Source organism: Parastagonospora nodorum, assembly GCF_000146915.1.
Source record: "Parastagonospora nodorum SN15 chromosome Unknown scaffold_32, whole genome shotgun sequence".
Taxonomy (NCBI): domain Eukaryota; kingdom Fungi; phylum Ascomycota; class Dothideomycetes; order Pleosporales; family Phaeosphaeriaceae; genus Parastagonospora; species Parastagonospora nodorum.
In genome coordinates this window covers 51,601-63,135 of record NW_001884580.1, presented here as the reverse complement: position 1 = coordinate 63,135, position 11,535 = coordinate 51,601, and the positions used below count along the sequence as shown (strand labels likewise).

Below are 11,535 nucleotides of genomic sequence, written 5' to 3'. Positions count from 1 at the left end.
TTGGTCGCGTGGCGACAACGAACGCCGATATCGTGGGCCGTGGTTTCATGGTGATGTGGGATGTGGGAATTGGGGGTACGCGATTCCTTCAAAGGCAATGTGAAATCCAATTGGTGACGTGTGCAATTGGGCGTCGTCAAAAAGATTCAGCATCCTTGTCGTTCCGCGGTTGACACGATGTCATCACACCTCGCGTTCGCGCTAGTGTTAAACGCGAAAACCACTGCCAAGATATTCACGGCAAGGAAGGTCCATGGTGAGGAATGTTGCTCAAAATATTCGTTTCAATTGTCATACACCCTCCCCTTCACTAATCTCTCTCTAGTACATACAAATCGACGCCGAAGCGACTAGCCTAGCTATACACAAAGTTCTGTTCGCAACGCACCACTGATTCCTCGCCTCGAAAAAAAACATACACTGCGATGGGAAAGAACGCCGGCATATGCAAAGGTAGTCTATATACTGCCGGTAACGCCTTGCGAGGAAAAGTAAACAACCATGAATCATAATAAACTGAAGGCGCCTGGAATAGTAACGCCGGCTCGACTAACGCTCAAAACGTGTAAATAATAAAGCAAACAGGGCAAGTGGACGAAGCGTTGCGGCAGGGTGACCCGAGTCTCTTGCTTGTCGCTAGAGATCATGAGGTCGCATGCATGGGGCACTCTGGCGGGCTCTAGGTCTGGCGGTGGTTGGAGAACGAGGCGATTGTTGGGCTGTATTTCCACTGTCTCGACGGGGGTCGAACACAAAGGGACTGGCAAGGGCGGGATGGGCCGGATTGTAGGGCTCCGGTATGGCTGCCGCATTCGCTCTGTGGGTACCAAAGGGGTCATGGAGTGCGGTTTGCAGGCCGGCAGACGCGGATTGTGCCTGTCCGACAGGCGCTATTGTGGGCATTGATATGGTCCCCGAGGTTGTGGCAGATACGGTGGGACAAAGCAGTACTATCAAGGCGCCAGACTTTTTCGTGATAAGCATATTGCACAGCATCGATCCAATAGGTACATTCTTGTGGACGACGTCAAACGAATTAAGGGTAGAGCCCCTGTTGGGGCATTAGCTTGACTGAATAAAGGGGCATCAACCACGTTGGTACTGAGCAAGCTGGGCCATGATTTCACTCATGTCTGCAGGCGCACCGCCGGGTTGGGGGGTGTTTTGGACAGGCGGAGCAGCCGGTTGTGCCTGGCCGGCGAGCATTGCAGCAAGGCCAGGAAAATGATTGAGCTGGGGCATCTGTGGCGGAGCGGAAGTACCGAATCCGGGCGTCTGGACTGGACTAGAGACCTGAGCGAGAAGCCGAGCAAGGTCTGGATTGAACATTGATCCGGGTTGCTGGTTTTGAGGGACGTTGTTACCGGCTGACATTGCTCCGAGCAGCTGGGAGAGACTGGCGGGATCGAGGGAAGTGATGATGTTGGAAATATTCGGTTGGCTAGCAGGAGCTGCGGTGAACGGGTTTTGGGTGTTCGGGTTAAACGGAGGCATGTTGCGATTGAAGCCAAAGGTCGGCGCTGGAGGTTGGACGGGCTGGGACTGGGTTTGTTTTGCGTTGTTGACGAGTAGCGCGGCAGTCGTTGGGTCGAGGTCGGCGTATTCTTCTCACGTTAGTATTTGAAGCATTGTAGATCATCTGACATACCATTGAACTGGACGTTGTTGGCACCACCGCGTCGATCGAAAATCTGGACACTGACTTTGCCCTTCTTGAAGCCAGACGTGTCCATTCGTACAATGGCCAGCACACCTTCGATAATTTGCCTGCGCACGACAGCTGGTTCGGGGAATCGGCCGCTCATGATGAGCACGTTGCTACGCAGCCCTTGTTGGCGGAAGATGTCCTCGACATATCGAATAAAGTCACTATATCGTGGTCAATAACTAAACTAAGCAAGTGATGTCTGCCAACTTACCGAGATATGCCTTCATGCAGGACAAGAATCTGAATGTCAGGTACTTCGTGAGGCAGTCTTCGACGGAGATCCAAGTCATCTTCGGTGTAGTCCTGTCTTGGAGAAGGGCTTCGACGCCTGCGAGGTGGAGTTCGTGATCTGCTGCGATATCGAGAGTCCCGAGTTTCGAAACGTTCGCGGCTCCTGTCTCTTGACCGCATACCTCGAGGTACACCGCGCGGCGAAGGAGAGCGCATGGGGCGATAGTCTTCCCTTTCACGGAAGCGCCGTTCTCGGTCCCTAGGAGACATTGGGCCCTGGTTGCCACCATATCGTCCATCGCGAGGCGTGGGTGCCGTTCCACCTCTGGTGTAGTCTGGAGATCGCGATCGTCGTCGGGGTGCTGCAGGCTGGGGCTCGGCTTTCCGGGAGTTTTTCTGCGGCTTCGATATTTCGAGGTCTGTGGCTGTTCAGTTCTCATCCGGGACATAGGCCTCATTTCACTTACGCATCTTTCTACCACGCACTGCCTGGCCCTGCTCTGCGTCGAGCGCTCTCCGGCACGATTCGGAGTCGAGGAACTGAACGAAACCATAGGCCTGCTTTATGCTAATCTGTGCAAGCCTGCCATGGCGGTAGAACCGGTGGAAGATATCGCGCTTCGTAACCTTCTCGGTGGGAAGATTGCCTGCTAGCATTAGGAGTGCTCATTCGCGAGAACTGCTCATCTTACCAATGAAGAGACGAGAGCCCATGGGAAACTGATCCCACTGCCCCTCTGTGACGAATTTCCTTTCCTGATCCAGAAACTCCTCATATCTTCTGTTCACCTCCGGCGGCCACCGGATGTCCTCATCGTCTGGTGTCTCACTGCGCTGGCCCTGACGCTTCGGCGCACTGCCCTGCGCTGCCGCACCCTGAGCTCCCTCTTGCGACATCGGAGCATAGCTCTGTGCGGCTACAGTCAAATTCTGCGGCTGCCCGTTACCGAGCTGCTGCGGGTTGTTCGGCGTCTGCTGGCTGTGCGGATGGAATGACCGGATGTCATCGTTTGGGTTGTAACTAAAACCCTGCGCCGGTGGTCGGGGCGGGAGGCTGGCTTGCGGTGCGTTGGGTTGCGCTTGATTATTCTGCGACGTCATAGGAGGAGCTGCATAGTGGCCTGCCTGCGCATTTTGCATGGCGGGCGTTAGAGAGTCCAACAAGGCTTGCACGTCAACACTGGTAGCACCGTTGCCCTCGGGCTGGTAGTGAGCGCCCGGGGCAGACTGGGCTGAAGCTTGCTGTTGCTGGGCAGCATACGCATTCTCATGGGCATATGGGTACGCAGATTGAACATCTTGGCCGGGCGGTTGCGAGTGCGAGTGCGAGTGCGTCGCGTCATTGGTTGAAGCTGCGCGCGACTGGTGCTGCGCTGAAAAGTTCTGGATTGATGAGGTACCTTGCGCCTGCGTACCCGTGCTGTCGCCATACGCTGTTGCTGACTGAGCATATCCCGATGCAGTTCCTCCGACGCTCTGCGCCCCTACAGTTTGGTGGTTTGCGGCGGCCGTCGGATCGGACAAGTACGGCGCCGATGCGAAAGGATTCGGTGTTTGTGAATGCGACGCGTACTGTGAGGCGGGAGTCGAGGTGCCATTGCCATTGTTATGTGAAGACTCATGGAAGTTCGGGTCCATCTGCAGCTCTAAGATGGGAATATTCGCCGGCGACGGCACGTTCTGCGGGCGCGGTGACTCTGGCGTCAGCTGCTGATGGCGGATGTGCTCTGCTTCCTGCGGCGGGCTGGGGCTGGGGTTCATGTAGGCGTGTGAAGCTGGCCACGAAGAAAGTCGCGACACTGATGGGCTGGGCTATACAAGGGAGGGGTGAATCAACTCATGCATGGACAGAGGCAGACGCTCGCCGCGACTAAACGAGGTGGCTGCTGGGCGGCTTGGACGTGATGGTTCAGAAGACAAGCTGCGAGGAAGGTGGGGCTGCAGGTGGTGATGCTAGATGCTGTCAAAATGATGGTTAGTGGCAGCAAGGCGATGCAGCAGGCGCGGAACACAGGAACAGAGATGAAAGCGGGGATGCAGTGTCTAGGTGCGGTGTATGAGTGGCAAGGGTGACGGTGAAGTCTAGCAGGTCGTGCAGCAGCTGTTGGGACACGCGGTGGGGATTAAGCTTAGGTGAGGGCACGGACGACGCTGGTGATGAAAAGTGAGCGAGACGCATCGAAATGATCGCCCGTAGCTTCGGCGTAGAACCGTCACGTGCACCTTCCAAGGTTAATATAGTGTCAGAGTGGCTTATGCGTTCCCCGTCGGCATTCATTCCACGCAGCACGCAGCACGCAGCTCGCAGCTCGCATGAGTCCAACTTGACCCAGCAAGCATGCTCCGCTGTCGCTTGCGCACCCGACCGCCTCATTTTATTACGAGACGGCCATGGCCATGTCCATGTCCGCCCTCTGTGCAACGGAACATTTCGTCACGAAGCATTTCGTCGGCAAGCAATGACGCTCATGCAAGCGACGACGACCTTCGGGCAGCACGCTCGTGGCTCGCGCGCCTGCATGCAGAGGCCATCCCGTTGAAGAGCATTGGCGAATTGAGCTTCAGCAGGTCATCTGGCCCGGGCGGACAGAATGTGAATAAGTATGACAAACTGGCAAAAATTTAAACGGCGCGCTATACTAAGCATGTACAAAGAGTTAATTCTAAAGCCACTTTGAGAGTTCCCCTGGATGCGTTGCTGCACCATGTCCCCACTGCCATCCACGGCGAGATCAGGCGGTCCCGCTATGTAGCCGCAAGGTCCAACGCTGTCATCGTGCAGGCCGACGACAGTCGCAAACAAAGCGACAACGCGTCCAGCTGTTACAGACGCCTTTTCGATGCCATTGTGGAAGCGGGGCGCCATGCTGTGCCTAATGAAACGTCCGCGGAGCAGTCGATCCGCGTCAAGAACTTGTACGTCCGGGCTATTCGCCGACGACCCGAGTGCTGATAGGCCTCAGGCAAAAGAGCGATAACGAGCGCCGTCTCAAGACCAAGAAACAGCAGAGCTCGAAGAAGAGCTCACGACGAAGCCGGGGCGACGACTGAGGCGTCTGCGGGGAAATGTCGCCTCCACAGAACCACCGGCACCATGGCTCACCTAGGCCATACATGTGACGTGGTCGACTCGCGACCCAGAGCATCGTGATAGCTTGTGCGACGGTGGCGGTGTGCCCATGCGATAAGAGTTGGATATCATGGTAGCCTTATGCAGGGTCTTAAACGGTAAATTGGTGTGAGGGCCTCGCTAGCCTTCAAGTATCTAACGCCGCGCACAGCTGCTGCAGCTCTTCATTCGCACTGTAGTGCTTCGCGCTCGATCGTATCAGCGCCTCCGCGTCGTATCTCTTTCCCTCCTCCTGTAGTGCCTTTGCCAGATCGACAATCTTATCGCCCGCTTCTTGGTCAAGCGCGCGCGTGTACTTTCGGAGCATCTTTGATATCACCGTCTGTACTGCCGGGTCTGTATCCGCAGATAGCCGTTGCAGAGATAACAGCTCGCGGACGGCGACTTCGGCCACCCGTGCGACCATACTCGGGTGTCGCGAGGTAGCGGTGCTTATCAGGTCGAGCGCATCCGCCAGCGCTGGAGGAAACTCTGGGTCGGCGGGACTGCGGCCAAACAGCTGCATGCGGAACTCGCAGATAGAAGTCTCCAGAGACTGAGGCGCCGTCTGCTGCAGGAAGTCGAGCACGTGCTGCAATATACGCGGAATGCACGCCAGCTGTTCAAACTCGGCAAACATGGCGAAGAAATTCTCCGCGACTCGTGGTTTGCCCTGAAACTGCTTCATGGCAGAATCGAAGACGGCCAGCGGAATAGCTCCCGTAAGCACGGGCGCCGCAGCCAGATTCTGCAGAGCCACCTCATCGACACCCTCATCCTGTTTGAGGCTAGGGTCGATGTCCTCTGCTGTGACTGTTGGCAGCGTGATCATATCTACATCCTCGTCTTCTGTCGTCGTCTGCGTCTTCGTGTGGTCAACTTCCAGACCCAAAATCTTCCTCCGCCCAGCAATCTTGCCCACGTAGATGGTCTCGAGCCGGGCGTATTCCAGCCACAGGTACTCGGAATTCTTGCAGAATCTTAGTCCTCGCTGCATGTAGCTGCGCGCGTTTGTGATGTCGGCTTGGGTGTCCATGAAGTAGTTTGCGGCATGCACCCATATCTCTGACTTGGTCGGGTGCAGTCGTGCAACCGATGTGAAGATGTCGTTCAACCTCTTGTACGCCTTGTCCTTGCGCGCAAAGTCGATGTACTGCATCCATAGCGTGAGGTCACCGGAGAACTTCCTGGTCGCGCGGTTGTAGAGAAAATATATGGTTCGCTGTCCAGCGCCCTTGTAGCGTACGCCCAGTCGCTTTATGCGCTTTCGGCGCAGCGCATCGACGTTCTTCTCAAATTCAATGTATCGCAGGTAGTCGGAGGGGTGGGAGCCGCGGGCATTGATTATGTGCTCGAAGTCGGAACGCTTCTTTGCTATGGAGCTGATCTCTTCCTGCGCCTGTTAGCAGCAATTCGAATGCGCACGTCGCTGCTACATACTCGAGTGAAGATCTTTTTGCGCTCGAGCTCGTTCAGCTCCGTCGCCGACTGCTCGAGGTAGAAGCGCGCCTTGTCACTGGGTCCGGCCATGTCTGCGTTGGTGAAGTTCGCAAGGAAGCCGCGACCAGAAAAAAGTTGGAGAGACCTCCGCTCGCCTAATGTTGCTCCCGTTAGCCGTTGATAGCGCCTTGGCCGACGCGTGGGATGACAACTTCAGGGGACCACACGCGTTCTCACCGAGGCTCTTCATTCTCGCCGTTCGCTGTCTTTTCTTTCTACATAGGGTGAGAGCAGACATCTCTGTTCCCCTCATTTGCACCTCGCAATGGCGCTCAAGGATAAAGAGGGCCAGACCCTTGCGACTGTTGGTGCTCCCGAAGCTCTCCTCCGAGACCTCCGCATGCTCACATAGCCCAGTTCAGCGGGAAATGGATATCAATTACCCACACGGCGATGGCCTATAGTAAGACCAATTGGGATGTTTAACAAGTTTCATAAGTACTGACGATCTCAGGTGCCTTCGTCGGAGCTTTATGCGTCGGCCTGTATGTCAATCCCCCCACAATTTCTTTCACAAGCGACTAAGTGTATGAAGATGGCTGCATTACCACAAGATTGTCGAGAATGAATTCTACGTCAGTACCCCATGTTATGCAACCACATTCGCATACTAACGTCCACCAGTAGGGCTACCCCCAAGAATGGTTCCCCTCCGTGTCTGCAACCATCGGCGACCGCTATCCCGAACGCTCCGTGTTCATGCTCTTCATTGCCCTTACATCTGGTATGTCTCGAGATGGAAGATGCAAGAACTTGACTGAAGCGACAAACAGGCCCCCGCTTCGCACTGGTCGGTCTCTGGTACTGCCTGACTCGCCGCCCGAACTCTACGCTTCCCAAATTCGTCGCTGGTGTTGGCATCTTCCGAACGCTCACATGTGGTGGATGGACATATGTGACGTCGACCGACGACCATGACTGGCACGACATCTTCATGATCTCGTACCTTGTGGCAACGCTTCCGTGGACACTCGGCTGCCTTGCGCTTAGCCCGCGCAACCCGACGGCCCTGGGATACCGAAAGCTGTTTGCGGGTTCCTTCTTTGCGACTTTGGTGCCGCTCATCTACTTTTTTATCCAACACAAGGTCCACCATGTTGCCGGAGGTCTGTGTCCTTGAAACATTCTTCTTCTCAAATACTGACTCTGGAACAGCATACACCATCTACGCCTTCTTCGAATGGGCCCTCGTTCTGCTCGATGTTGCCTTCGACGCAGTTACCATCAGCGAGTTCAAGGACTTTGAGATTGTTGTAAAGGACAACCGGGGAATTTCGCGCGGGTATGTTAGGCTTCCACACTAGATAGATACCCTATCGAATGCAACCCGTCTAAGCACACCTTCTGATTCTTCTTCTCCATGTAGCACAGGCAACAAATCAGCCTCCGATTCCCTTGAGAAAGAGTAAGTTCCCATGTCGTAGTCGTCTTAATCACTTATTCTGACCCCTGCGTAGGAATGCCTTGTCCGGTGCTTTCTCCATCTTCGGTCTTATCTATGCAGTAGCTGATGTCTACAACGGAGTAAGTGCATCTGCTGACCATTGTACCTTTGCCGTAATAACACTAGTCAGTTCGTCTTCTGGTCCATGTTAACATCCCTTGGGGTATGTGTCTGGTGTAAGTTTACATTCGGCATTTTATGGCTGCATCTGACCTTGCATAGACTTCCCTCTCTGGCACATGGGCATCTCTGGCTACGAGGTTCTCGTCATGTGCACAATCTCGCCATTTCTACTAGGCATCAAGTCCTTCCGCTACTTTGTCACTCGCTATGTCATCATCTTCCACCTCCTTTCGCTCTCTGGTCTACTCGCTTTCAAAGCAGAACGTCCTGTTCCCCGGCTCTTCGCGGTTGGATTTGGACTGTCCATGTCTTGTCTTGCATGGGCCGCTACCTTCTACGCGGAACGGTCTCAGCCGCGTCGGCTTGAGGCGCGCATCTCGGCATTCTCAATTGGTCTGATTGCGTCCAGTGTCGCCAAGTTTGCATTCTGGACAAACAATCCCATCTGGCCGATCATGCACAAGCCGACTGGTGGATGGAATGAGGTGGGTCTCGGTCTGGCTGTGCTGTCCATTTTGATCTCGACCAGGTCGACCGCCAGCGCTGGTGCAGATCTCGCACCGCCTGGTCCTATCACTAAAGGCTGGTCCATTCCTGGCAGCTTCGGTGTTGCTGGAATACTCTTCTCGATGCACTCGCTTCTTTCCGATTCGAGCACCATGATATCCTGGGTCTGGGAAGGCTTCCCAGTGCGCGGTCCGCTCGCCGTCCCGCATGGTGCGGTCACTCTCCTCGCCATGGGTCTTGGTCTTACCATTGGGCTCTACGCGCCAAACTTGTCCCGCTCATGGGCCTTCTACGGAGTGGGTTCAATTGGTGCTGCCGTCCTCACTACCACCAGCCACTGGTCCGGCTACTTTGGGGGTCTCGTTATTGCTATCTACACCATGGCTGCTGCCCCAGCCCTCTTCACCCATGCAGTCCGCCACTCTCCCGCGAAGACCTTTGGTCTTGGATTCCTCGTCTACAACTTCATGGTTCTATTCCACGTCTGGGTCGTCGCCTACGCTTTCGTCCCAGGTGGTCCTCTCGTCCGCGAACGCACAGACTGGGTCATGTCCGCCATGATGATCCTCATTGGCTTCGGCGTCTTCAGTGCCTCCTCCTCGTCAACCCCCAAATCCTACAAAGGCAAAGCCACCGCCTCCGCTGCCACATCCCGCCAACGCTCATACTATCTGACCATCCTCGGCGCCGTCGAACTCCTCGCCATCGCAACCGCCTACCTCCGCTTCCCAAGCTACGACTACACGCCCTACCACCCGGAAACGAAGAGCATCACAGCGGGCATCTGGACCATCCACTTCAGCCTGGACAACGACATGTGGACCTCAGAATACCGCATGCGCGACCTGATCAAAGAACTCGAAATCGACGTCATCGGCCTGCTCGAATCCGATCTCCAGCGCATCATCATGGGCAACCGCGACACGACACAATTCCTCGCCGAGGACCTGGGCATGTGGGTTGACTACGGGCCCGGCCCGAACAAACACACCTGGGGCAGCGCGCTCCTATCCAAATTCCCCATTGTCAACTCGACACACCACCTCCTCCCGTCCCCCGTCGGTGAACTCGCGCCCGCCATCGAAGCCACGATCCTCGCGCACGGCGAGCTCATCGACATCTTCGTCTTCCACAGCGGCCAGGAAGAAGACCCCGAGGACCGCCGCTTGCAATCCGAGTACCTCGCTGCGCGCATGAAGGCGACGAGCCGCCCCGCCGTGCTGCTGAGTTATCTGGTGATTAAACCCAACGAGGGGAATTACCACACGTATGTGGGCGAGAAGAGCGGGATGCGCGATGTCGATCCGAGTGATTGGGATCGCTGGTGCGAGTACATTTTGTTCAAGGGCCTGCGGAGGAGTGGGTATGCGAGGGTTAGTCGGGATAGTATTACGGATACAGAGTTGCAGGTAAGACCCCATTCCCCATTCCTATGGAAGAGATGTATGTGCTGATGCTGACGTCGCGCAGGTCGCCAAATTCGTCGTCGGACAGCCCGAGAACGGGGACGAAGTTATTCCAGAGGAACAAGTTGAAAAGGGGCTCAGGTTCCCGGATCTCTTCAAGGGGCAGGGAGTCAGAGGGCATAGGTATCATGTTTTTGACGCGCCGAGGTATTATGCTTGATTGATTGGATGAGGAGGGTGTATGATACTACGGTGGGTAAGGGAATGGGATTTTGTATGTAAGATAGGATAGGATAGGATAGGGAGGTGGAAAAAATTTCTTGCTTGTTTGTGACGAACGAGTTTGATTGCAACGCAGTGAATTGACGAGAACTGGTCTGGTTGGGTTGTCTTGTTCTTGTTTGATTCAAAGGGGTAAGTAGCTCGCATCTAAATAAGTACAGCTCATCTGCACTGTCTGTCCGCCGCCAAAGAAGCCCAGAAAAGACGCCATGAATCATGCATGCATCCTGCGAGCTCGTCGCAATTCTCCGCGTGGGAAAATAGGAGTCTGCGCTTTTGTCCATCCGTCGTGTCCATTCAATCGCTGAACGCCTTCGCCTCCCCACAAGCGGTCTACTCGTTTCCTTGCATCATTCGAAATAGCTTATCAAGACGCTCATTTCGCAACTGCCGCGCTCAAGACTTGGGTCCTGAAGAATCCGCCCTTTGTCCGCTCAATTGACCTGCTGGTAGACGGATTGTGGGGGGTGGTTCATAATGACTGTGCCGGCCTTGTAGTCGATCTTTGCGTCGACACGGGTGTCGCGGATGAGGTTGACGATCCACTTCTCGCCCTCGTCTTGTGAGAGACCGAGGCGGGTTGAGAGGTCCCTGTGACATGGTTAGTACTTTGCTCAATATCAAATCTTGGTCAAAACTCACTTGATGTCGATCCGTTGGTGGATCTTGCAGTAGCTCTCGGAAATCAAATGTCTCGCCGCATCCACAAACTGGTCCGCGGCACCCAGCAGGAAGAAGTCGTTCTTGAGAATCTCCTCGGTCTCGCTCAGCTTCTTCTGGGCCTCCTCAAAGTCAAAGTCGATGTACAGCGCCTTTATGAAGTCGGTGACGGGGTCGCTGTACTCGTAGCCTTCCTGCCTGACTATCCGGATCAGGTCCTTGAGCTGCTTCTGGTACTGATTCGAGTTGCGGCCCTTGTTGCGGTTTGTGATGACGGCGGCAGCGAGGTAGCGCAGGATCCAGGGGCAGTTGGTCTGGATGGTGTTGATGTAGGACGGCGAGAAGAACATGTCCGTCAGGCTCTCGCGGGCGGGCTCGTGGTTGAAGAGGGGGAACAGCGACCAGTGGATCAGCCATGTGCGGTGCTGCAGCTGTGCGAGGGGGTTGTTGAAGAGGCGCGTGTCGATGGTCTCCTTGAGCTTGTTGATCTCCTCAATGGCCGAGTCCCAGTTGACGGAGAGGAACTCGCAGGCGAGCTTGCCCCACGTGGCCTCGCGCTCGTGGG

The 11,535-nt window shown here is 55.4% G+C and overlaps 6 protein-coding genes across 6 annotated transcripts in view; 2 read left to right on the top strand and 4 right to left on the bottom strand.

Annotated features, from left to right (window-relative positions):
- The window catches only part of SNOG_14492 (hypothetical protein), a gene marked incomplete at both ends in the record, with an annotated part of 1,095 nt that extends 1,046 nt beyond the window's left edge, over nucleotides 1-49 (bottom strand). Inside the window, one exon of the mRNA XM_001804624.1 lies at nucleotides 24-49. Within this exon, the coding sequence (XP_001804676.1) occupies nucleotides 24-49 (26 nt within the window). The remainder of the gene's footprint in view (nucleotides 1-23) is intronic.
- A 1,037-nt stretch (nucleotides 50-1,086) lies between these two features.
- Nucleotides 1,087-3,700, bottom strand: SNOG_14491 (hypothetical protein; the record flags this gene model as incomplete). Its single annotated transcript, XM_001804623.1, has 5 exons — nucleotides 1,087-1,604; nucleotides 1,649-1,828; nucleotides 1,920-2,198; nucleotides 2,407-2,586; nucleotides 2,632-3,700. The coding sequence occupies 5 exons, from the start codon at nucleotides 3,698-3,700 to the stop codon at nucleotides 1,087-1,089; spliced, it is 2,226 nt and encodes a 741-aa protein (XP_001804675.1).
- A 944-nt stretch (nucleotides 3,701-4,644) lies between these two features.
- Nucleotides 4,645-4,990, top strand: SNOG_14490 (hypothetical protein; the record flags this gene model as incomplete). The annotated part of the gene is made up of 3 exons (XM_001804622.1): nucleotides 4,645-4,688; nucleotides 4,760-4,855; nucleotides 4,903-4,990. 3 exons carry the CDS (start codon nucleotides 4,645-4,647, stop codon nucleotides 4,988-4,990), a joined length of 228 nt encoding a protein of 75 aa, XP_001804674.1.
- A 206-nt stretch (nucleotides 4,991-5,196) lies between these two features.
- On the bottom strand, nucleotides 5,197-6,578 carry SNOG_14489 (hypothetical protein; the record flags this gene model as incomplete). The annotated part of the gene is made up of 2 exons (XM_001804621.1): nucleotides 5,197-6,447; nucleotides 6,489-6,578. 2 exons carry the CDS (start codon nucleotides 6,576-6,578, stop codon nucleotides 5,197-5,199), a joined length of 1,341 nt encoding a protein of 446 aa, XP_001804673.1.
- A 669-nt stretch (nucleotides 6,579-7,247) lies between these two features.
- Nucleotides 7,248-10,315, top strand: SNOG_14488 (hypothetical protein; the record flags this gene model as incomplete). Its single annotated transcript, XM_001804620.1, has 7 exons — nucleotides 7,248-7,272; nucleotides 7,322-7,654; nucleotides 7,704-7,830; nucleotides 8,006-8,076; nucleotides 8,215-9,981; nucleotides 10,024-10,031; nucleotides 10,093-10,315. The coding sequence occupies 7 exons, from the start codon at nucleotides 7,248-7,250 to the stop codon at nucleotides 10,246-10,248; spliced, it is 2,487 nt and encodes an 828-aa protein (XP_001804672.1). The 3' UTR covers nucleotides 10,249-10,315.
- A 93-nt stretch (nucleotides 10,316-10,408) lies between these two features.
- SNOG_14487 (hypothetical protein) overlaps nucleotides 10,409-11,535 on the bottom strand; it is a 1,838-nt gene continuing 711 nt past the window's right edge. The window contains exons 2-3 of the mRNA XM_001804619.1: nucleotides 10,953-11,530; nucleotides 10,409-10,901 (exon numbers count right to left, since the gene is read on the bottom strand). Coding sequence (XP_001804671.1) covers nucleotides 10,745-10,901; nucleotides 10,953-11,530 — 735 coding nt within the window. The 3' untranslated portion in view covers nucleotides 10,409-10,744. The remainder of the gene's footprint in view (nucleotides 10,902-10,952; nucleotides 11,531-11,535) is intronic.